The sequence below is a fragment of the Zonotrichia albicollis genome, chromosome 3, assembly GCF_047830755.1.
Source record: "Zonotrichia albicollis isolate bZonAlb1 chromosome 3, bZonAlb1.hap1, whole genome shotgun sequence".
Classification (NCBI taxonomy): domain Eukaryota; kingdom Metazoa; phylum Chordata; class Aves; order Passeriformes; family Passerellidae; genus Zonotrichia; species Zonotrichia albicollis.
In genome coordinates, this window is record NC_133821.1 from 106,350,086 (window position 1) to 106,376,412 (window position 26,327).

The 26,327-nt window shown below is 39.1% G+C and overlaps 1 protein-coding gene across 5 annotated transcripts in view; it reads right to left on the bottom strand.

Annotated features, from left to right (window-relative positions):
• The window catches only part of KCNQ5 (potassium voltage-gated channel subfamily Q member 5), a 278,323-nt gene that overhangs the window by 21,291 nt on the left and 230,705 nt on the right, over positions 1 to 26,327 (bottom strand). The window contains exons 6-12 of one of the 5 annotated variants that reach the window (XM_074538378.1): positions 21,454 to 21,564; positions 19,504 to 19,599; positions 16,180 to 16,274; positions 15,349 to 15,414; positions 14,629 to 14,655; positions 11,605 to 11,661; positions 5,900 to 6,120 (exon numbers count right to left, since the gene is read on the bottom strand). In XM_074538378.1, coding sequence (XP_074394479.1) covers positions 5,900 to 6,120; positions 11,605 to 11,661; positions 14,629 to 14,655; positions 15,349 to 15,414; positions 16,180 to 16,274; positions 19,504 to 19,599; positions 21,454 to 21,564 — 673 coding nt within the window. Of the gene's footprint in view, positions 1 to 5,463; positions 5,472 to 5,899; positions 6,121 to 11,604; positions 11,662 to 14,628; positions 14,656 to 15,348; positions 15,415 to 16,179; positions 16,275 to 16,410; positions 16,500 to 19,503; positions 19,600 to 21,453; positions 21,565 to 26,327 lie in introns of all 5 variants that reach the window. The other 4 variants (XM_074538380.1, XM_074538379.1, XM_005491147.4 and 1 more) reach the window with 4 other exon arrangements.

Genomic DNA, 26,327 nt, shown 5'->3' on the forward strand with positions numbered 1-26,327 from the left:
ACCAGGAGACTTTCTAAAAACAATTCATTAAATGCAAAATAATTATGCTGCTTGAAAGGCTGATCTTATTATAAATAGTAGCAAATCAACCAGCAACTTTAGATGGCCATGTGAGAAAAACAAAGGAAGGTGACTCTAAATCTATGGCTTTAGTGTGTTTTTAGCTACATGTTTCTGTTATTTTATATATACCACATCCAAGAAGTAAAAACTGTAAAATAAATTGCAGAAACATATTATAGTATCTGGAACTGTAGACTAATGAGCTAAATGTCACACTTAATTGACTGTGTCCCTTCAAGACCTTGTAGAACATATCACTTGATATATGTTTGATATTCCATAAGGTCCTCAGAGGTCCTCTGCCCTGGGAGATTTCCAGGTATTGTTGTTGAGGGAGGTCACAGACAGGGGCAAAGGGTTAGAGAGCTATAGCTGTTTTAGATTCAGGTATCTGCAGCATAGTCCTGTATTTTAAAAAGCCATGAAGGATTTCCTTGGTAATGTTTCATAAAAATAAAACTATTCCTCAAATGTTTCAGATTTGGTGCAAGTGGGTTACATGTGCCTGGGAAGTTTTATGACCATCCTCTCAAAATTAGTTCTTATTTCATTTGTATAGTCTTCACTGCAGATAAGGGTTTCTGAAACCCATGCAAATCATACTTCTGTGTGATGGTCTGCTGCTGCTCCTCACAGACCTAAGCTTAATAATCATTATCACTGTACCTGTGACCACTGAGTCCAGTGAGAAATGGTGCACAGCAAGTTCTTCAAGAGGTATTGTAAAGAAAGAGACTAAATTGTGGACTCATTTGGCCTGGAATAAACTAAAATAATGCCTCAAAACCAATGACCTGTACTTATTTTCACAAAAATGACTCAGAGCTTAGATCAGAATGCCAGATCTTCCTAGTTAATTACAGTGACAGTGGTAATAAATGAGAGCTCTATCTGCTCTATGGAAGGCAATAACAAGAAAATAAATCTTTTGTCTAGCACAGATTGATATATTGCTAATAAATTTCATTCAAACTTTGACAACATGCAGCTTCACTTTGAACCAGCAAATTTAAGACTAGATGTGGAAGCAACCCAACTAAGGACTTCTGCCACATCAAGTGAACCTTATCCAAGGTCAAGCTGTTTATGCTACTGAAAGGAAAACTTGTCATTTTTGCAATACATAAATTATATGGTAGTAACTGAGGACGTGGGGGCTGAAATGCACAATTGCATTCTTTCCATGGCTCTTGTAATATACTCTACCCTCAGGATTTTGTGCAAGTACTCTGTAGGGAATGAAAGGCTAGAGGTCATGTGAGTGTATAATGTTTGGGGATGGTGCAAGAAATCAAATATTTCCTTAGAGAGTTCTTTTTAATTAATCAAATGAAATATGTTTGTAATATCTCCAGTGCTGAATGCTTTTGATGTTTTATTCAAAAAGCCACACAATGTCTCTAGGTTACAGTAAAGGCACAATAACTCATTCAGGGGCTTAGAAGCATAGGATGGTAGAAAACAAATATAATAGGGTATTTTTGTCCCTCACAGAAAACTGCATCCACAACATAATATTGGTTCATTAATTCAGCTGTGGTGAAGACTGGTGCATGATTTAAGCAGAAAATGTTCTGTTCCTCAGAAAGTAAGGCAAGCAGGAAACAAAACAGGACAGGAACACCATTGTAAAGAAGAGATTTTGTGTGGTTGAGTGTCTGTGGATGGATACACAACATACAACGAGACATGGGCACAGTGCCTTAAGCAAGGCATGTGATCCCCTGTGCTATTTAATAACTAGCACAGACTCTGTTATGGGGCTGACCCTGCTGGTGGGTATTCTCATCTTCTGGGCACCACTCCCCACAGAGAGTTTGGCTGCAGCTTCCCTGTTTTTGTTGGCAAAACAGGGAAGAACCAAAGCCATACTGCATGAGGAGGCCTTGGGGCCAGAGGTATCTCCAGGCTCACTTTGTGTACAGGTGCACAGGGGGCTGTGAGGGGCTCCAAGGCCAGGCAGCACCTTTGCCTATGGGCCATGGCATCCCTTTGGAAAAGACACTTCCATAACCCTATACAATCCTTTTTAAGTGTGTGCTTTGTAAAGCTTTACTATTTACCATTCTTGATTGGTGAAAATTTCCCTTTCATATACCTCAGCCTGATAATTCCTTTTTAGGCTGAAAACAAAGATGCCAGCATTCTGGCATCTTTGTTAATTTGTGCAGAGTCCCCTCTTCAAGAAGATTTCTGGAAGTTATGTACCACATGTCACCAGAGACTGCACATGTATTTAAAATCCAATTATGTAAGTCTTGATATTCACTTTCCCCTGTACTGTTGTTGAATGACCTAGAAAAGTCAGGCCACCAAAAACTTATCTAACCATCAAACCTCCCTCAGGTTTGGATTCCATTTGCAGATGCACACATGTAATTGAAATAGTTACTGCTGTTGTCAGACCCACTTTGTCAATGGCGATAAATGGTTTATGGCAGTTTCAGAAGATTGTTACTAACTGTAAATAAAGCCATTTGGGCAATGGTTTTGGTCATACTGTTCTAAGGCTGCTATGCCAGAATCCTTTTGGGATATACCAGTGGCTGGTTTAAGTGTTTTACTTGCTGCCAAGAAATTCTCCTTCTATGAATTTAATATGCAGTGAGGGAGTGCTAGAGTGTTTGTTGCTGGGTAGCCTAAGAGGCAAGCTATTACATTTTCAATCAGGTTAGCCTTTTAGCTACCCCCATGAGCTCCTATCTGGACTCGAAACCTCCCTTTGCAAGCCAGTTTCTAATTGCTAATGTTGAGTTTCTCTAGCAGTCTCTGTCTGATGGTTTTGGCCCAGATTTCAGCCATGTCCTTACCAGAACTCAGTCAGCACTGCAAATTCTCTGTGTCGATCATTGATCTGCCTTAAATCATCCTCATATGGTAACAAGTGCCCTTCCTTTTGGAAGCCTCTCCTTATAGATTTGCATTTTTCTTTTATTTTCACACAGAATTAAGTCCTCTGTCTAGGCAGAGCATTTACAACTCTACATCCCATACAGTGAAATGTCTTTTTTTCTTTTCTCTTTTGGAAGAGGAAGTTCATAGTAAGACTCTATTTTTTTCCACTGATATGAAGTTCTGACACTGAACTGGGTATCCAGCACTATGTTGTCACTGCCCTAAAGGTATATTGTAATGTAATTTCTTCTCCCACCAAACACCCTACAGAGATGGAGGACTCACCAGAAGGACCAGCTGTTCAAGTGTACTGTTTTGTGCCCAAGATTTCACCCAGAAAAATTTGGTTTCTAGTTTTGGCTTGATGATTGGCCTGCCAAAGTTATTAATTATTTGGCTGGGGAATACCTCAAGGAGGAAACTGGAGGACCTGGCAAGCAAGAGATAAGAATAATATGCTGCAAATAATGGCTTTTTCATCCAGTGAAAAATGCAAGATGTTCTAAATTAAATACATCATCTTGAGATCTTTTTCACTGAGCTGTCAAATGCTGAAAGTATCAAGCTATGAAAGAAAAGAAAGAAAAGGAAATGAAGATTAGTAGTGCCTGACTTCTCCTGCAAAAGTTTGGGTAAGGCAGAAGGGAGCTGTCTCTCAGCAAGTGAGCACACTGGACATCTCTGTAATCATACTGGTCCTAGAAGTAGTTGGATGAGGTCCCAGAATGGAAACTTGGCATTTGCCTAAAAGCTGGAGACAATGGAAGCTGTTCCTTCTGCCAGAGATGAGAAATGGGTTGTATCTGTTGGCCCCAGTTCATAAGGGTGGACTAGTAGCTGGAAATCACTGACCAGGAAACAGGCTGTGCTCACCCTGAGGAGCGGGAAGATCTTCAAGGGCTTACGCACAGCAATGAGTGCTCTGTTGTTGTTTCTGTCTTTTATCTACAGATAAGAGATACACATACCCAAGGTGCTGTTTATGCCACCTTTTCCGTGAGAGGGAAACAGTCAGAGGTAGCATGATCTGCTCGTGCACATAGTTGCTATTGATGGCAATATGTACAGGACAAAATAGGGGACATGCTGAGGAAATGCTTCTATGATAAATGGGCTGATGAAAAATGAAACAGGTGCTTCAGTGAGGTGCAGACTGGGGCAAAAATACTCTGAGAGAGTGCTCAGAAAATTACTTTCTCCTTAGGTCATTTGCAGGCACAGTGTGAATTACAGGAGTTTAACCTATGAAATTACTTCTGATGCGGTTTGGGGATGATACTTGTGCTTTATAAGTGATTATGTAGGATGCCTAAATTTAGACAGGGTAGCTTCAACCACTGTGCCACCTACAGCACTTCTCAGTTCCCGTTGTGGCCTTGGCTGAGCTTCACATCAGCATGAGACCCAGGCTAAGTCACACAGCCCTGTGATACAGCTGCCATGGGACATAAGCCAGGGCCTGTAACCCAGCATGGAGACAAGAATGGATAGCAGTGGATAGTGGAGTGGAGGAACCTGGACAGTATCCTGATACAGCAGCTCACTGTACCTCAGGCAAATTCAGAATTTCGGAAAATCTGAGACACATCCGTAGGGGAGGTCTAGCCTGGAATGATGATCTCAGCAAATACCAATGGTTTGTCTTGGTTGCCCTCCAGGAAATGTTTATTTATCCAGGCTTTTCCTGGAGAGATCTGTTGTGTAGAACATCCTCACTGAGGGATGGGGCATTGCAGTTTAATGAGTTTTTGCAACTTACATGTTTGTGATAATATGTACTCTTAAAAAGGAAGCAACATCAACATTGAACTTCTGTCTAATTAGTCTTACCACAATTGTTGTATGTAGTATGCATGATGCCACTGTAGAAAGAGGTTGTACCTTTCCCATTCAGGCAGGGTCACTGCATTCTGTGGCAGTCAACCAGTTTGTTTCCCTTGTTTTTACATGAAGGGTACCGCAAGAAAGAGCAAAACATTCATAGATTGGGAAGTATGGGAATGGCGAAAGCCAAAACAAAATCAGCTGGGGCAGCAGTACCCCCAGAGCTATGTGAGTGCACCTTTCAGTGCTGGACCCGTCCCACACAGGGGTCAGTTTCACTTCTCTCAGCTCCTGCCTGTCAGGGGGCTGCTGTCACCCAGTTTGGTGCTCCTTGGTTAGAGAAGTCACTGTCTTTGTTTTAGCAGGCTTCATCAGATGAAGATCCTTGCCCAAGTACTGGTTAGTTTAATGCCAGATTGGACTTAAGCTAGAGAATAGAGCAGCATAGGAGGCAGCTTGATGGAAAGGCTGGGCAGCCTGCTGCAGGTTCAACAAGACATTTTTAGGAGTGCTTCCTACATCAAAATACCCTATAAAAAGCAATACATAAAACAATAACACTTGTTTTGTTTGCAAAATCTACTGCCTTATCAAGGCAGATATAACCCTGTAAAACTGAAAGCACCCAGTAGTGTATCCCTTGGTGGCAGGTGATTCCATCACCAGTGCAGGCACTGGGACTCCTCTGCCTAAGGGAGCCACTTCCGCACAAGCTGTGCTCCTGGCTGGCCCAGGCACAGACAATGCTGGCTGTGCTGTGTGGACACCAGCAAGAGGCAGCAGGTTTGGGCAGCAGCTGAACTCAGTAGTAGGAGAGTGGCCATGACATAAGAGCTGGTGCAGCCAATTCCCTGGGATGCCTTTAGTCCACTGTGACTTTTCGCAGAGACCCCTTTTCCACCAGTTGCTCCCTACGCACCACTGACATGATTTCCTATTAAAAAAAGAATCACATTATCGGGGTCTTTGAAGCAGACTACAGCTGGCTTGCGTCTCTGGCCCCAAACAGCAATTCTTTCTGCCTTCCTGAAATGTGTACAATCACTGTGCAAGCGTGCAGGAGTGTGAGCAGCTGGGAGCAGCGTGCAGTGGCAAACAAGGGGTGAACAACTCCTACCATCAACCATGGGTTTGGGCTGGGAGCTCTTGAGCCGCAGCGAGGGCCTGAAGCGGGTTCGGTCATTGAAGCTCCAGCTCTTCTGCACTTTGGTTGGGCTGCCCTCGGTGGCAATGTCAGCACTTGGTGAGCGGCGATCTCCCACTGAAGACTGCCTGTTTTTTATGCTTTGACCCCGTGGGCTGGCCATCCGGACCCGCTCCTTGAAACTCAGCTTTTGACTGTGAGAGAGAGAAATATATTTTACTTCATAGCTACTTCAATCGTTTTCTTTTTTCTATTGTATGATTATTGAAAAAATTGTGTAAAAAATCTCACTGGTATGAATCTCTTTCTTAAACACTTTTATTTTCATTGAATATATGTAATTTGTGAATGGAACTGATTTGATGCTTTTTGATAGAAGCATTAGCATTTCCAGTCTATCATACAGTACAGAATAAGCTTCTAAAGGAAATTAAAAATAGAAACAATTTCACCCAATTATTATACACTAATCTCTATGATGTTTTTTCTATTCCTTGAACTTGAAGGTTTGTTTCCATCTTAGTCAGCCAAGTTCAGTGCATTTCTGGCCATATCTTCAGATAAACAAAACCAAACTGTATTTTATTGTTACTGCAGGCCATGCAGTATTGTCTGGTTTGAGGTTTTTTAAGCAGGCAAAGAATACTGTTAACATATACTCATGCTTTTGCAGGATGTGGCACTTCAAACATTTCATATGCATGATTAGTGATCACTCATATCCAGAATTCCTTGTTAGAGCACTTACTTGGACAAGACAAAACCAAAATTAATAAAATACCCAAGAAACAGCATGATGGCTGATTAATGGAAATGTAATGATATGCTGTGTGCTCCCTAAAGTCATTGCTGAAGATTTAGCTGGGAGCTGACTGTGTGCAGGTGGTACTGGACAGGTAACAGAGCCCAGCCAAGCTCATGACTGTGTCTGCTGTATCAATGGTGACCCTGTGGTCTTATGGTTGACCAATTTTAAGGTGGTTTTTTTTCTCCTGCTGTGCTTGTAATCCTCTCCCCCAGCCAGCTAAATGTGGGTTTTGTAGATTTTCTATTTCCTGGTGCTTAAATTACCTTTGCCCGAACATATCTGATGAATATCCTGGGGTCACTGTGACTATCTACCTATGCTTTTTAATTATTTAACATTTTTGCCTTTCTTTGTCCCTTCCTGTAGCAGAAGACACAAAACAGAGAAGGAGTCTGATACCAAGGTCTGGAAACCTTGTTTTATATGCAAGGTTAAATTCAATTGGTTGAGCAAGGGAATGGTCACCTTGATCAAGTGTTCCTGTTCTTTCAAGGGGAGAGATGATGAGGGCAATGCAGTGTCTGTTCATGGAATGGTGTTACTGGGACTTGCAGTCCTACTGCCCTGGTGTAGGCTTTGCAGGGGGACTTTTAAAACACCTTTACCAGTGACTGTCTACCTGAAAATTATGGGGGTTCTTGAAGCTAAGACACTTTCTAGTACTCTCAAGGTCTTTGCACTTAATTTCAGCATGCCCATAAGATGTTTTGAACAGGAACAGATCCTGAGATAATTAACTAATGCTAATATGGACTATGTGGTTCTTAGATGTTTAACCTACTGCATTCTGAAAATACAGTGTTAACATGTAATTATATGAAATGGAAAGAAGTTATAAACCTATGTGGCTGTGAAATGTTGAGATAAACATATCTTTGTCCATGCATAGCAAAGCATAGCATTTCAGTCTGAGTACAAACATTCCTGAGAGCAGAAAGGATGCAGTTTGTTGCAGGCAAAACACATGCTGGGATGCTTGTAATGTGATAATTTTCAAGAATACTAAAAAATGAGCACATCAATAGAAAGATTATTAGATAAATGTATTATAAATGTATTTCCATATGGCATGTTTGATTACTTGGAAGAATAATACCTTTACTATAATTTCTCAATGTAATCCCCTTCTTTTCTTGCCCAAATAAGCAATTGTTGAAATAAATACATCACAGGGACGAAAATGTTATCTATTTCCATTGTAAATTGCTACCCAATGCTGTGGCATAAGGAATAGAAAAGATTCCACAGAACCTAATATTTGAAAGAAAAGTGTTCCAGAATTTAGCTTTGAATACAAATTACATTTCAAGAGTGAATTATATTTCAGCTCAGGAATCTTTTGCATTTCACAGCAGTGAAAATATGTATGAAAACTGTACAATATTTATCAACCACATTATTGCATTGTCATGTTATACAGAATGAGGAAGAGAATCAAAACTGACTTCTTCTTATAGATATTATTCCTACAAGTGTCCCCCTTTTTTTAACTCCCCTTACGGCTCAAATTGTACTTGCTATTGAAAAATGAAGTCAATTGATGCTTTTTTTTCCCCAAACATTAGAGTTAAAAAGTTTCTGGACAGCTCTCATCCTGCTGCACAAATAAAAATGAAAGGAAAATGGGTAAAATAGCCATAAAACCTATCTATATAGGTAATATTTTTTAATAATCATATCAACTCCAAAATAAAAATGAAAACTTAAAACCAACGTCAAAACAGAACATGTACTGTTCTGTCAATTAATTTGTACTAATGAAAGCAGTGGTTGCCTTTAAATGATTGGTAGACATGATTATTTCATTTATAAAAGCTGAATGGTACAGAATGACTACTTAACCTGAAAATCTTTAGTTCTCCAAATCAAAGCAGCAAGGCAATGGTGAAAGGAACAGTAGGCATTTTATCTCTACTACAGACATTTTTCAAAAGTGCAATGCTGAGAATTAAAATATTAATGTAAACTGCAGAGTTTTTACTTAAAAACTCAAATCAAGTCTGCTTTGTAGCAATGACCATGTACTGGCATGCCAAGGGTTCATGCAGAGAGTACTGCATTGTGAAGAGACACACAGCCCCTGAAGGAGGGAGGGTTTGAAAACTCTCTTCTGCTTCTTGAGATGCATACCCAAAGAGACCAGCTAGAGCAGTTCTTTGCTTCTTGGATCCCTGTTCCTATTTTGAGACTGGTGGGAAATGTTCCTGAAGTCACTGGGTCCCTCTCAGCACAGGCATAAATTGTGTAACTGACAGTGGAGAAGAAAGGTTGAGAGAAGAAAGCTTGTGCTTGGGAACACACTGTATTGGGGCTCTTCTATGTATGAGAAATAACAGATCATGAAGGAGTAATTGAATCAGAACACTTTGAGCATTCCCTGACCACGCTCTTCTCCAGAGCAAAAGTCCCTTTCCTTATGATAAAGCCTAGCTCCTGGCTCTGGATTCTTTGTTGCAACAGCAGTAGAGATGGTGTTAAAATTGCAGAGTGAAGATAACACACCATTCAAGCATCTTTGGACATTCTGCATTTGAATCAATAGCCAGTGACTCCTTTAGGGCCCTTTATTCTGATTTAATGCTGGTTGTATCAGTACTGGCTTGTGTGTGCTAAAAATCCTTCAAATCTTTCAGGTCCTGGCCTATTATACTTTCATCTTTCACCTTTTTTCCTCTCTTTTTACATGGCATCCAAAGGAAATCCCTTGAATCAATGTAAACCGGTTAATTACCATTGGATATTCACCCATCCCCATAAGTATTCACAAACTTTGTGTGTTTGTCCAAAAGGCAAAAACCACAAGAAAGAAACAGGAAAATAAAATAGCACAAGTTCCTAAATCAAAACTATATTACAATGATCTGAGAGATCCACAGCTGTCTCCTGTTATCTCTGCATTCCTTTAGATGTGTGTCTGTCCATCATTTCTTGTACTTAATATGACTTATAATTTAGCCCAATTGGTTGACATACATTTTTCTTCCATGACAGACTTCCCTGGCAATGGTAATTCCTTTGGACCTATTACTCCTCTATTCTTGCAGGCTGAAAGTTGTGGAATGTATCCTTATCGATAACACTTGACCTTTGAAGCATCTTTTAGCGGAGATCAATTACAACTGGCAGCTATAGAAAAGGAAGCAAATGACTTTTCTGTATTTTTCAGCCTTCTGAAAAGTCAGTTGTAGAATCTTATGACTTATTCCTCCCATTTCATGCCCAAGGCGCTCACTTCCCTAGGATAGCAAATGACTTTCTAATTTTTATTTCTTCGTTTTCTAATTCTGCCTTCGCCACCTTTGATCTACGAAGGAATGGGTGTGTAGGGACACTAGAGGTCACTGTAGCTTCACTCAGAGGGAACGATCACTTTCTCCCGGTCCAAATGACTACTCCGGAGAAGGGCACGCGAATCTTTGCTTGCTCTGTCTTCCATGGACCATCTCCCTATACTTTAGTAACTGAGCATCTCTTTCCTTCCCAGTCCCACTCCCCCATTTGCCTGCCACCTTCCTAGATTTTTGGTCAAGTTAAAACTTCTGCTCTGCCTCAGTCTCAGACCTGCAGCACTACTGCTTGCTACTAGCCATAATTTCACCTTGTTTTTCAGCTTTTCATACTGAGCCAATTGGTGGAAGCAAGAATAGGAAGAAATTGAAATGAATCAGAAATAACTGGAGGGCCTGAGGGTGAGGAGGAAGGACTTGAGTCTTGAGACAGAAGATAAAACTGCCAGGAATTATCACCTATGGCAAACAACAGCAAACAGGTGCCCGTGCCAATTTTCAGTAGTTAGCTACCTATAAATACAGGTGTTGGCTCTTACTGAGCCTACAAATACTTTTACTGAAATTAAGCTAAGTTGAAGAAATGCAAATGCAATGGATAATACTGTGAGATCTAAAGTCCTAAAACTTCACCACCAGTCTCATTCTAGGACCACAAACTCAAGAAATTTATCGTTGTATCTCATACCTTCAATAAGTAAAGCAAGAATTTCAGCCCACAATATATTATATTTCAATTGTCAATCAAAAAAAGTAAATATTCAGGGTGTTTGTGCATTTTTTCCTTTTCAAAACAATTTCTAAATGAAGAGAAACTATTTTGATCCTAATTTTCTGTAATCAGTTTGTACTTCCACTGTCTTTTACATTATTTTTAATAAGTAAGAAAAAATGCAATCAGCTTGAGATATGAATCATAGGCTTCTTCCCGTAAGATTCATCTATCTAGGAATTACCATTTTTGGTAACAGACACAATTTCTAGAGAATTCAGCTGAAGTAGATGCTTGATTTCACATGCACTCCTCTATCTTCCAGTACAGGATGTAGGCACATTATCCAGAATCTGTGTCCAAGGGGATTCTTCTCAAGAACAATTGCACATTTTGGCTGTTGTAATTGCCTAGCATGCTATAGCTTAATATTCTCCACTAATGCTATAGCTTAATATTCTCCACTAATAATTAGGTGGAGAAATCAACTGCCATGGTCATAAAAATCCTCTTGGACTTGGGGAAATGGCTTTACCCAAATATTCAAACCCAGTTTTAGATCTCCACAGGGTAATGCATTCCAGAAGTTGAAGTGTCAAGCAGAGAAGGGGAATGGGACTTTACCAAACCGCGATGTGCTGCCACTGCAATTGTCTGGCTGGATGAGTTTGAAACAACTGGTGTTGCTGCCATTGTGTTAATGGCATTCCAGGCAACAAGCAAAAAGGGACTTACAGGCACTTAAAATAAATAGGAAACATTTGGAGAAGTAAGGAACTTCAAAGCACTGAGGAGGGGAAGTGAATGGATCATGCACCTGATGTTAGTTGGCATTCTCAAACATCATGTGAATAGGCAGGATGCTGAATACCTATGTTTCCGAGGGGTGTACATCCTGAAGAGCTTCTGTTTATTACTACAAAGCTTACTAGGAGTGAGGGGAGATAGAGGACTCTGTTACTAAGCATTCCAGTGCTGGGTGAGGGGTTAGGTTTTCCACCTCAAGCTAGATTATGCATCTTTGGCAATTTCTTTTTTATATGGTGCATGCAGAGTTGTTTACTTTAAATCTACTTTTAGAAACAGATATGGTATAGGAGGTGAAAGAATTCCATAACATAATTTACTTGTTTCCCTCAGAACAGGGCTGAGTTTTCCCCTGAAGATCTTATACTGGCAAAACTGCTTCTTATTGCACCAGAGAGAATTGTCTGAATAGGGAATGCATATTCAGCCTCATGAGTTACAAGACTAGATGGGTGACATTCATCCTTTGCAGACACCCAGTGCATGTCCTACACACAGTTTAAGACTGATTATGCTCTCTGTATGTGACAAGATTCATCAGTCTTGATCTAGTTTCCTGCACAGGAACTATTTCAGCCATGTTGTATAACTGAACAGAGATAAATGTTTGATTGTTTTCAGTGTGTGCATTTGCAGATATTAAGAATTTAAGATCTAGTCTTTTAAAATAATGTGCACAACTCTGGAGCTGATTTATAGAAATATCTCATTTATAGCCTGGATACACCGGAGAGGTTGTCTACCAATACTTTGATAAATTATTAATTAGAATACTTGCGCATAAAATTTTGGGAAATACAACACATTAAAATCAATCTGAAGCTGCAGCCTCATAAACACAACTGTCTCAACTCAAATACATAACAACATTTCATCACCTAATGAAAGACTGCAGGTTTATCCATGACAAAATACAAGAATTAATTTCTGTAAATATAAGTCAATTTGGTAGGAAAGAAGATAATTAACTTTTCCTGAATACAAGGTTTTCTTCACTGTTCTTAGAAGGGAATATAGAGCAAAGAGCATGTTCAGAATTCAATCCAATGTACTGCTTGTGCAAGCACTTCTTCATTTAAGAGTGAAACAAGAGGAATTGTACTTTGTTCGCATAGCATCCCATGCAAGTCACTTAGCATTGCAGTAAGAAACAAGTTAAATAGTCAAGGACAGGTATCTCAAAGTACATTGCAGCAGTTTGCATTTACATCTTTGCCACAAAAGACCACATACACCACTTGTATTTTCAGTGATACAAACATACAGTGTGATATATCAGCATAAGAGCAATAAACAGTCACTGAAAAAACACACCTTTTTTAAAAGGCACTGAGTGGTCTGTAGGGTTCTTACAGTAGAACATGATCTTAGAAGTAACAAGTTCATTTTTACATATACCCTAATTTGCAGCACTGCATATATTAATTGTTTCTGAAGGAGTAAACATCTTCCATTCAGTGAAAATAAAGTGAATAAAGCTGGCTAAATTGTTGACTCATTTTGAAGCCACAATTGTTATCATCAATAGGGAGAGCACAGCATGGTTTTGACAGCTGGGTGTTTGGGTTTTTTTTTCATCTAGTTTCCAGTTATTGTAAGTAAATTTGTCTCTTTTAGTGCTTGCTGGTACAACTGGGAATAACCTCTCCCCTCTGCACAAATCCCAGTTTTAGAGGGATATACTCATTTACTGGCAACTTCTGTCTCACCTTTAAAAAAGTCAATTTTAAATGCTGCTGTCAAAAAGACTAGGAAATACAGCTGGTGACTGCAAGAAGTTTGGATCAGACTGTAATAATTTAATGAGATCAATGTGTTGCTAGCAAGCCTGTGGAGATAATGTATACAAAAAGTCCCAGAACTGACAGAGCAAATCCTGTCCCCTTGAGTCACAGTGACACTAACAGCAGTTACATGTGCTTGGAGGAAAAGGTCGGAGTCAGGTGCCAGAGGAGCAGTCTGGGAAGTGGAATGGGACACGGGTAATTGATGTGAAGACTGAATAACCCAGAAGAACTTGTGAACCACAGTACAACTCGGGGCTGGATGTATTTCAGGGGCTGATATGTCATCAACACTTCTTTCCTTGGCTTTTCAGTGTTTTCTGCTGGGAGGTAAATTCTGGTATTCTCTGAACCTGCTGATACCACAGTGCCAGCTGCCAAATGCTGGCTGATTCCCATCCCTAACGAGTTTCTGAGAGAGAGTCATTTCTAGCCACTGAAGCCTTTCCTGTTCCTAAGGATTTGGGCTATCAGTGCAGCAAAGACCAGCATTTTCTCCCACTGCCTTAGGACATGCCTCTCCAGAGCTTTATTTACCCAGTGAGGATGGCCCTGCCAAGGCTTGTTGCTGCCAGCTGTAGGCAGTCAGAGCTCAGCTGGGATCTAGGCTGGGTGGGAGCCCATCTGGGCTCCTGGCTGACAGCAGTGAGGCTTTCTTCAGCAGAGGTACCAGCCTGGCTCCTCTGCTTGAACTGAGCCATGGGGAGTGCAAGCCATGCAGCCAGGAGGAGGTGAGACTGCAGTGCTGCTTTCCCCCAGCCTCCTATGTCCCAAAATGCTCCTTAGGAGGGGATGACAGAAAAGTTAGAAAATGTGGAGACATGGCACTGAGGAAGCCTTGAGAATGCTCCTGCAGAGCAAAGGTGACATCCAACCAGACCCATCAAAGGGTTCTCCCTGCAATGGAGGGTTGGTGGGCTTCTTGACATTGCCAAATTAAACTATATGTCTGTAATTTCCTCTGCAAATCCTGCATTGATTTTACAGCAGAAGCTGGGGACATGTCCTTGCTCAGGAGCTGGGTCTGGGAAGGCTGGTCCACTGGCTGCTCTGTCATTGTTCAAACTGACCTTTTCTCAAAGCTACAGCATGTTAGATGTGTAAAAAATTGCCTATTTTTTCCATAGAAAAACTGGGACAAAGAAGCAAATTTCAGCAGCATATGAGTTTAAAAAGATCCAATTTGTGATTATTATCCATCAATGGTTGCAGTTCATTGAACCTACTGTACAGAACCCAAGACATCTAAAAGCCATTAGGAAACAGCAATTTCACAGATAAAAGAAATAAAAGAAACTACAAACCTGCTAGAAGATTCCCCTTGTTCTTTTCTTCAGGTCAGGGAGTGGGAGGGAAAAACATACTTGTTATGCAGATAGTAATCACATTACTTACTTAGAGATGATGTTATATGTATGATAGACATAAATGGCTATGTTAATTGGTGCACAACACACACATGACATTGCAACCACAAAAATATTCAAGCAAGACTCATAACTACAATGGTTCTGGAAAAGAAACTTTTCAGGTTTTTTAACACATGCATAACATGCTTAGTACATACCACTGCAGACTGAGTTGGCAAAGCACTTAGGCAAAATGCATTGCTGACACATATATAACAGAAAGCTGTAGTTTCTTATTAGATATGTTATTTCTGGTAAATAAAAAGGCTCCATTTTAGCACAGCAATATGCTTATTTAAAATAAGAAGTAGATGCACTTTTGAGGGACAATCATATTTTAGAATATTTTATGTGGCATACAGCTTCATTATTTATGTAATTTTCTATCCGTCCATTTATACTAATGTTGCTTTCAGTCTGTTTGTATATGTAAAATATCAATACTTCATGTAATTTTTAATCTAAAAGGTTGTTTTAGTGTGGAGCAGTTTGGAATTAGAGTTATGGTAATGGATTACTTACGGCTCTGTTCTTGTCAACTCTTTGAAATTCAAAGATCAGCTTTGGATACCCAGCCAAACTTCTTTTTGGCTGAGCTTTTTGGCACACAATTACCTTTTTACTGTCATGTGGATGTTCATCACCCAGCTTTGAGAGAAACCACTAATTCTCTTGCACTGTCTGCAATTAACAACAGTTAAGATGCTTATCAGAGCTTTCCCATAAGGCTCTTAGCGCTCTCCTTTTTGATCTTTATCAAGTGTTTTTTACTTCCTGATCTGTGCCCCATATTGAATCATCAACTTCTGCTAAACCTTTTATTGAATTAATGAAAAGTCTTGGGGTGCCAGTGCTCTGTGAATTCTCACCCAAACTAGGATATCAAATATTTCCTGTCTGCCAAACTGTGGCAACAGGTCTTTTGAGTCATCTTCTACTGTCTGTATGTATGACTGCATATATAGTTTGTCCTAAGGAAATACTGAATATATCAGAAGTTATGACAAAAAGGAGCAAATTCCCCAGTGTATTCAACTGCAAAATAGCACAAGGTACTCTTTCTTTGGAAAGGTAGATCAGCAGCTACAGCCTTATACAGAGGCACAGGCATAAACATACCATTGAACCAAGGGACAAGCTCTGCATTAAACTTAATATTTTCCTCCTTGAGGATAATTCGGAATGAGGTGAATCATTAACTGTGATGCATGAGTGGGTTGTTGGGAAAATGTTTCTAATGCCTGTGCATTTCTAAGATAAATAGCAATGATTTGTATTTGTTCCTAGGCTCCTACATTATATTGATCTGATTTGTTAGTTGAAATTTTTAATGACAGGACTTGAGAGGATTAAAGACAACAAACCAAGACGAAACAGACAAATACTACTTCTCTATAAGCTTGAACACACATCAAAACCAGCACCAGCTGCCATATTTGTACCTACTTTGTAGGGCTGCAGGTATGCAAGGCCTTCAAATGAGGCTTCCAGGTAGCAATGGAAACTGATTTCTCATCAGCAGCATAACTGCGCCATACACACTACGTGCAGGATATACGGTAAAAAAAGAAAAAACAAGGCAAGAGGGAATAGGGGATGAAACAAAAAATTGAAAAGCAGATTAGTAACCGATACAAGTTGTATCTTTCTCTTATCATTCATAGCACTGATACATGCCTGAGGGGAGGAAGAATACTTTCATAATATCGCCAGGTGGCTGCCATGTTTGTTCGGCTGGCGTCGGTAGAATAAAACCGCCAGGAAGCCTGGTATGGGGAAACAATAGAAAAGCACAAAGGAACCAAGAACATGAAGTGACAATGCCACCACACTGACCACAGAGTGAGGGGATTTTGCTCAGACCAGAATGTGCTTGGTTAGGCTGATTCAGGAAATACCAGTACAAACCTACCAAAACTTTTGTGAATCCCAGTACACCTCATGCAGTAAGATAAGACTTACTGGTTCTATGAAAGCACCAGAAGATATTCAGCACATAAAGGTGCTCAGAAAAGCATTGCAGTGATTTATTTATGACAGGTCCATAGGGGACACCCACACAAACTTACAGTCTGACGAAAGAAAATGTCATAGTACATTTGGCAAATCATAACGAAAACCAGACAAAAAGAACTTAAAAGTAAAGAGAAGCATTCTCTATGGTTTGAAACACTGACACTATTCATTTTGTGTTTTTAAACATTTAGCAAAAGTGAGTAACCAAAGCATAGCATTGAAAATGTGTCCATTGTTTAGATTTATAATGCATGTAGATAGTAAGATGAGCCTTGGTTCTACAAGCTGGGACATGTTCCCTGATGTCAGCATAACTATATTAATTTGTACTAGCTGAGCATCTGTGCTTCCTGTATATTGTCAACCATTAAATGTCATCTAGGTATTCTTGTATGGAATCTAATACCCTGTGTTTTCCTACTGTGTATCTCCCAGAAACATATCCAGTCTTCATTAACAGATGGAGAGCCTGTTACTCACTTTTAAAATTGCTTCATTGGTTGAGCATTCTCATTGTCAAAAATTTCTGCATTATTTTTAATTTGAAACTCTTTGGTTTTGGCTTGTAGCCAGAGTTACTTGTTATGTTTCTGTCTACTACATTAAATGGTCCAGTAGGTTTTAAGACTTCCTTTCTGAGCTTCTGTGTTGAAATAATTCTCACACTAAATATTTCTTATGAGCTAAAGAAATTGAGAAAGGTATATCCAGACCAAATATTTCACTTTTCTACAGCTATCTAGAGGTAAAGGCTCTATCAAAGTGTCTGTCTGTGGCAACAGATGAGTTAGCACAGTGTAACTGGCTAGAAAATAGACATTGCCCTGATAAGCTAAAGACAATTAAAAAAACACCTGGGCACTGTTACAGGACCCAATGATATGCAGTTCAGACGCATCCTGCATTTATGAACACAAAATTTTCTCCAGTCCTTGACCCATTTTTCCAATGTTTTATTTGCTTTCTCCAATATTTCAGTCTCACTTACAGACTGTAGATGCTGAGTTGATATGTAGCATATTAGTATGAGCATCATCATACACAGTGGTAGGATCAGTCTTCTCATTATGTTACTGGTTCTGTATCTAAGCTCTTTAATAAAACCAGGTGTAGTAACATACTGGGAACTTGTATCAAGCTCTTGACCCTTCTTTCCCTGTCTTTCTCCTCTGTATTTCTCATGCTTGATCAAATCCTTTCCTGATTCATTAATGCTGGGATAGAGACATCTTATAATTATCTGGATTCAGTTTCCAGATCAAGTTTTGTATTTTTGTATTAAAACGTTTGGCAGCAATCCTTTCACACTAAAAGTCACTCAGATCATCCTTGGTTTTATTCCTGTGTGCATGTTCTCATATTTCCTCCTATGCTGCCAGCCCTTGTGCCTTCAGAAAATATCTTTACCAGCAATTTTATATTAACTTCTGGATCACTGAAAGTGTTGAACCTGTAAATGCTGAACAGCCTTCATCATGGGATCCCACAACAAATGTCTTCCTTTCACATTGATTTTACTTGCTGAGAGTCAATCTCCAAAATCAGGCAGCTAGCTACTCTTAATCTATTTAGCATGCTGTATTACTAATATTTTGGTTGAAAATAATATATAAAATAATAATAAGAGCTATATCCAAAACCTAAATCTATTATGTGTTTCCTCTGGCAACCAAATTTGGAAGAAGTAGATCAGAATATATGTGTTAGAAAATATGCCAGACAGTCATTCTAAACTAGACACAAAAGAAGAGGAATTATTTCTGTCAATTATTCTAAAAAATATTAACTTTTAAATATTTAGAATTTAATAATAATTGAACAGTAATAATGGAAAACATTTATTAACTTTAAGAATGCTTCAAAGACAGTCTGACATCTATCAGTACTTAGCATGGAACTCTAGCATATTCATACTCAGCTTCTTTATTTGGATTTACTATTTCAAAAATAAAATCCAGCATACATGGCACACATAGAATACTTGGCATCCCAGGAAAATAAACCAGGACTCTAGGAGATTATTTGCCCCCTTTTTTTCAGTGCATCAAGTAGAGTAAAGTTGGGTGCAAAATGATTCTTTGGAGTATTTTCTCAGTTATAACTAGAACTGAAAGTTAAGGAAAAAGCCAATGCAAAACATTGCACTGGCTTTTTCCTCAACTTTTTGTTGATTTGCACCATCACATTGGAACAATTTCAGACAATTTCAGACATTTAAAAATTGTTTGTGCCGACATTTCTAGCTTTTGAATTGACTCATAGTGAAAGCAATTCTCTGGGCAGGACACGTTTCATCTTCACCAAGTACAGCACTCACTGAAATACTCTAAACCCTCTAAATACTCTAAAGTAGATGAAAAGTAGCTTAATATAGGCAAGAGCACTGTGCTGTCAGTTGGGTTATCTAGGGATCAATTCTCTTTTTCCAAACAGCCTTCTGACTGCAGGCATGCATTTGGCATCCTTGCCTCTGTCTCATTAACATGGATAGAGGAACAAAAACTACACACAGAAACGCTGTGTGTCTTGTTATAGTTTGCCTTGATGATCTTGAAGGTCTTTTCCAACCTAAATGAATCTGTGATTCTGTATAGAATTACAAAAACACATAGCAGTCACTGAACACAGTTATTTCATGAAACTAACCAATCTGTTAAATATTATTTCCACAAAACTTTCCAAATGGAAATAAGACTTGTTCTAATATGGACTTTAAATCACCTGTGATTATCTTTTTGGTGATTTCATATTTACCTGAATTAGACTTGCAGCTGGATTCCTTCTTTTCTCAAAGTGTTTCTGACGATGCTGTTCCTGCACTTTCAATGCAAATCCTGAGCCAAGGATGCCCTGCAATATCATTTTATCAATGTGTAGGTAGTCTTTGAACAAACATACATCATCAATTACGAAGACTTTGTGAAGATGTTACACCATAAAGTTGCTTCAGATAACACATTTATGACCAGTGTATGATAGCAGAAGGCACATAAGCAGTTCCCCTTTTCCTGGTGAAGCAGGAGATTTCTTACATAACATCTGTGGTGCTACCAATGCCTCGTTTTGTGCTACACTATGTTCCTGCAACTACTAAGGCCATAGAGATAGATATATATTTATAAAATCAAGCAGGAATATTCAGAGGAACTTGAGTCAGGAATGAGGAAATGACCAGCTGACAGGTATGCCAGATATACATGGACATCAAAGTCCACATCTGCAGAACTTAGAACTTTTGATTTTAGAAAAGTTAGAAAATGCATTTCTTCTTGATCTTTCCCATTAAATAATACCCATTGTTCATTTTAGAGGTTATGAAAAAGCTAATTATGAAACTTCTCCTCTTTTAGCCTTTTACCTTTGAGCAAGATAAATTTGATTCTAACTGAATAGATCCAAAAACTGAGGATATTTTCCTTCTTGACCTGCAAGGAATGTAATAATTTTGCTGGACATGTCTGCATTATAAGGAAGAATATTTCCACTTGATTCTTAGTCTGGATAAAATACTATAAGAAGTGCAAAATTTCCCACATACCTCTTCTGTTACAGACAGATTCAGCACTGAAGTATTTATGAGGAAAACTAGTATCTGTACATAGATGTGACACAAGGAACAAAAGTTGTGGCATCTCTAATATGTAAGGGTATTCATCTTTTCATTGTAGTGCTGCTAAGACTAGCTTTCTTGTTAGTGGTGACTAGGTGACAAAAGGAATTAATTACAGTAGATGTCAATAAATGTCAAGGATTCACAAACAGGTAATGGGTTATAATTATAATGCATTATAGTATGTCAAAGATACTGAAATACTCATTGTAGCTAGAGTAAGAAATAAATGCAGTGCACCAGATGATTTAATGCTGTTGACAAATTAACATTTTTAATCTTGGTTTATCTATATGGTTGAAAACAAATGAAGTATTATAATATCCATGTTTTATAATGATTTACAGATAAAGCATATGAGTATTAAAATACCAAAAGACATTGCACTGGAAACAGTACAAAAATTACAAATACCACTTCTCATTTAATGCTTATTCAAAACTAATTAAAAAAAGGAGATTCACTCAAAAAATCTGAGAATTTATTTCTGAAGCTACACTATATTTTAGTCATTAGATAATTTCCAATTCCATTAGTCTCTTGAACATTGATAGACAAAACATAAATAAATTGCAGTTTATTTAGTTATTCACAGAAAATGATAGTTCCATCTTTTGCATTCAACAACATTAACCATTAGTTGATTTAAGGCCTTCTACTACTCTCTGTCGGTATATTGTATGGCTGTACAAAACATGCTATTAGAAATATCTATTTTTTCACTATAATCTAAGTTAGAAAAACATATAATGTGCTTTTATTTTTGTTTTGTTTTGAAAATTTTGAAAGAAAAGCAGTAATATTTGTCACAATTCATAACAAAAGGAAGGATTTTCAACTTCACAAAATAGTATGTAACCTAATTTAGGGTTATTTCCCAGTTTTGTCCATGCCAGAGAAACTTCCCAAAACTAAACCAAGGACAGCAAACCTTTTCTTTAGATTTTGGATTGCACTTCACTAGTGTTGCAGAGCAAAAAGCCTTAAAGAGTTGTTCTTCATGTGGACAGCTTCCTTGAGCTTTTTGTATCATAACAGTGGCAGGACCTACAGGAATTTTTATTATTTTTAAATAATTTTATAGGCATACTCACAGCAGGTAGTGCAAAGAAGGAAATGCCAAGTAGAGCAAATCCTGCAGAAAGCAACCTTCCAAGCCAAGTAAGAGGAGTTTTGTCTCCATAGCCAATGGTTGTCAATGTGATCTAAAAAGAAATGAATGAACAACATGGTTTACCAGAACTCACTGACAGATTAGTTGCAGATTATTTACATTGCATGAAGCAGCATTTCCACTTATTAATCCAAGACATCTGAAACATATAGCTGTTTCTAAAAAAATGAACATAAATATACTAACATTGACTTTTCTGTGAAAATGTAATACTGTTTATGACTAAATACAACTGAGATAAATAAGAAATGTGAGAAAAACATCTAAATAAGCAATAAGTTTAAAACTAATGAAAAATTACATTGATCTCAAATTTGAGGCAAATGGTAGGAAATTATATAAGTTAGGAAGAAAAAAAGTGTTTTTTTTTCCATAGATGTGAAGGTGTTTCACCTGTTTTCTGCAGGAGAATATAACTATATGTATTTGTCTAGCTAAAGAAATATAAATTACATTGAGATAATACTGGAAAAATATAGGAGGGAAGAAGTTGATGCTTGCAGATGATATAAAGTCAAAGGAATTGCAAGAAGCAGCAGCATTTTCTGTAAACCCATCAGTATGATTTGAAGTGAATTCTCTTCTGAAACACCAAAAACACTAAAGAAAAGCTGGGAGGGACTCTAAGTAAAGTTTCTGGTCCTTTCCCCTTCCTCTGACAGGCTCAGATGCACCTACATCACTCCTGACATGAAGGTGCAAAGGTTCCTCTGCAGCAGCAGAGGCAGAGGTGCCTCGGGCTGCTGGACCACGTTAGCTCAGAGCTGCCTTTGGATAGGCCAAAGAGAAAGGGGAGGCAAGCTTTGCTGCAGCTGGGAGGGCTCATTGACCACTGGCCATGATCAACGTGGCCACTGAGATAATGGTGCATGGTTGGGGCTCACTGAACACATCTTGAAGGCAAAAGATGAGTCTGAGGGCTTTCCCTGAGCCGAGGAATTGCCCTCCAGGCTGCTTGTTGCCCAGGAAGCACACCAGTGCCATGTCTGGGGCTGGACTGGCAGAAGAGCTGTGTCTGTGTGCGTTCACAGGGTTCAGGCCCACGCAGCTGCCCGGTGTGGGCAGCTGGAGAGGGCTGGGCAGAGCCAGGATTCCCGAGGGCCGGCCGGCAGGCTGCGGGGCGCGTGCTCCGGCAGTGGCACACGATGTTAAAGGACAAAGATAGACAACAGCAGGCCGAGTGCCAGGGACTCCGGGGCCTGCTATTAGGGAGAACATGTGCATGGAGAATTATTTTACATCGTGTACCAAATGTGGGCAAGTTCAGGCTCAGCAAATATTCTGGCAGCAACAGATTCTTCAGGAAATTGCCTTCTAGAGACATTATTTTGCTTCCAGCTTCCTCAAAGTTCGTTCCTAGGCAAGACGGCCAAAACAATTCTATTTAATGTCAGGGTCACCACGGGACAAAAGAAGGAAAGTCTTTTGGAAGTAATTAGATTTCAACTATTTAGGACTCTGTAGATAGTAAACAGTGCTTTTAATTGCTCCCATTGTTAGGAACAAGCTGCGGGTGTAATTTACCCTGAGAAAGCCACAGGGACTAAGAAAGAGAGATGAATTCTGGCTGCAGCTGAAATTTCAAGTGGTTATCAAGTCTCAAGTTTTGTAACACTAGCCTGGTCACAGACACACCACCTTGAATGGCTATCAGGTCTCACTCTTCCTTGCTCCTCTTCACTTCCCAGCCCCATCTTCTCTTCTGAGCCTTTTTAGGTCTCAGGCAAGCCAATGCCACCCAGGAAGGACAGAAAATTATCCACATTTCTGCGTGGTTTGTTTCTGCTGCTTTGGTCCGTTGTGTCAGCTCACAGATGTGCCTAACAGGCTCCAGAGCCTGCTCAAGGCAGCGAGAGACTGAGATGGAGTAAGAAGGAGGAAGGAACATGAGAATGCAACTCTCTCTTTTCTGTCAAAAAATGATGAGCTGGTGCAGCCATGGTCTTGGCCTGGCAGAGGGGATTGATCTGTATGTGGAAGAAGATAATCACAGCTCTTCACATCAGAGGGCAACTGCAGAACAGTTTGAGGCCCAAGAGGAATGAAACACTTGAACAAATGAATCCCTGAATAAAAAGTTCCTCAAAATTTGTTTCCAGGCCAGTTATTGAAAAGCAGTTTGGAGCTCTGGAATGAGCCCGCTTTCTTGGCTTCCATCCAGCTCCCTATCTCTGCCAGTCGCTGGAAAGTACAGAGATATCTCCTGTCTGGGCTGATGAGAGGGAAACAGAACCAAGCGTCATCTGCATATTAATGATATTGCCACCGAACTGTATTCCAGAGATAAACTTGAACCTTTGGGACCTGACATCTGAGAGCAATCCAAAACCAGGAGCAGTCACACAGAGTCTATCTCTGAAATTTCTCCAAAGAAAATAACGAGACCCTATTAAGCCTTTCCCTCAATTCTTCTAGGTACTAAGGACTTAACAGTATCAGCCTGTGATTATGAATATCAGTGGCTTCTTGCTTTATTTGAGCTATTTTATCTCAAGATGGTCTTTACAGGGGTGTATAGGTGTCAGCACCATGCTGTACTGTCTTACTCAACATTGAGCAAAGGGGTTTGATCTTCATTTTATATTACTCTCACCACACAACTAAGAAAATGTTTTCTGGACAACTTCAAAGTTGAGTTTGGGAATAATCCATTGCCACTGTAAGTGCTGCTGGTGAACCATTGGCCAGGCCTTGACTGGCATAATCCTGAGATTAAATTAACTGAGCAGGGTGTGGAAAACTACTGGATGTGAAAACACGACAACATAAGAAATTTCCAGAATCACTGATAATTATGCAAGAAGCAGACAGAAATTACAGGTAGCATTGTGTGGGTAAGAGAAGTGGCCAAGTGCAAAGGTAACTTATTGTATCCTAAATTGAACGACTTGGGCTTGTCTGAAAAAAAACAACCAACTAGTGCCACCAGAGTTGTACTAGGGCATCTGAACAGGGACCACCCACAAGAGAGGCAGCAGACTGTCCAACAGATCTCTGATGGTACTGTATGCCTTTGTCTAAGCAGCTGAATCCTACTCCTGCATGGCTAAATGGGCTAGCTGAGTTCTGTCTTTTACACCAGATGCAAACCATTCCATTTTGGTTACTTCTATAAATGAGAGGTCTGGACAGACTAGTCAAAGTAGGCAGTGTCATCTGGCCAGGCTCATAACTTACAAAGATGATAGAACATCTGTTATCTCATTGCTGGAGCTAATAAATATGCTAATACAAATGAGGTAATATAATAACGAATGTGATGATATAACTTAGATCACTTCAATTAGATGAGATAGGACTCAGGAGGCCATTCTCTACCCTAATATTTCTTTCTGATGTCATTTTATGTTCTCCTAGCAGTACTCACCTTTTGAATTGTTACCTGACATCACTTAAATGAAAAAAATATAGTTTGCTCATGCTATCATTACACTAAATGGGAAAAATTTCATCAATGTTAACTCACTTGACCTAGTCATTGTGCCAATGTAATTCATTGTAATATGTTTTGTTCGCTAACGGGACACTGTGGAATGCCAGAGCCATTCTGCATTCAACTGTAACTATTGGGTATTACTAGAAAATAAAGACTTTTAAAGAGAAATTCTGTCAAATGTGTAAGAAGGACAGAAACTTCAGCTGCATTACATTTGCAGCTAAAGCTAATTAATGTACAAACTAAATGTCACTGCAAGTGACATTTAGTTTGTTAACAGTTCTAGTTAACATCAGTATATCTCAGAAAACCATGTATGGTTTGGTTTTGAAGTAGATAGGTTTTTTAATTGACCTTTTGTTCTCATATGGCTTTATTATTTTCTTCTGTTAAATGAATTTATCTTCTCTACCAAAGCAAATTCTGAACTTGAGCTCTTCATATAACACACACCATTGTGTGCTGCTGTGTTAGATAGCACTGTGGAGACCCCAACCACAAGAATATTCACAGTAGTAACATTACATGATGATTCAGTAGCAGGTTGCACAGTACAGCATCAAATTGCAAATTCAGTGGAGCATTCATATGTAAATTTGGATGCCATATCCTGCCTTTCATTTCTGTATATAAATATGGGCTTCAGAAATGGAATCAGTGAAATAACCATAGCAGTGTATGGTCCTCAAGTAATATGAATTAATGAATGGGCTAATTGCAGCATGCTAGTGCTGCTCCTGTAAGGAGAAGCATCAGTGTCTCCATAAGATTGAAATTTAGGGTAACTTTTTGTACCTGACTTTGATGCAGCCTTTTCTTTCTTGTACCTCTGCCATGACAAAATTCAGTCCAGAGTTTGGTACATAATCTGTGGTTTAAGTCAGAACAACTTTTGCAAATAAACAAATCAATGAGACTAAGCCTTGATTTCCCCTAAAATGCCATACAGTCTGTCCTTTTCAAATCTCTGCATGTGGGTTACTCTGGCAGTAAAAACAACCATGACTAAGAAGCACATTATGCATTTCCCACATACTGTTTTACATATTGTAAAAAAAATTACTATTATTAAAATGGCAAAGACATCAGGTAAGGGAGAACAGTGATTTCTAGTAAGTTTGGGCACTTGCTTAAGTGCATTAAAAACTTGAATGTATTAATTGGAAACTGCAGAAAGAAGAAAATATATAGAAAAATACAAGTTGTATTGTTTTCAGGTTTTAAAATAAACTTTGTTGTTTTTCCTGCTGAAATCTAGGCAAGATTCCTGATTTTCTCAGATGCACTACTTATGCAACCTCTGAGTCATGCACTTTCACTTAATAGTGTACAAAATATTTTAAGCACCACTTTATACA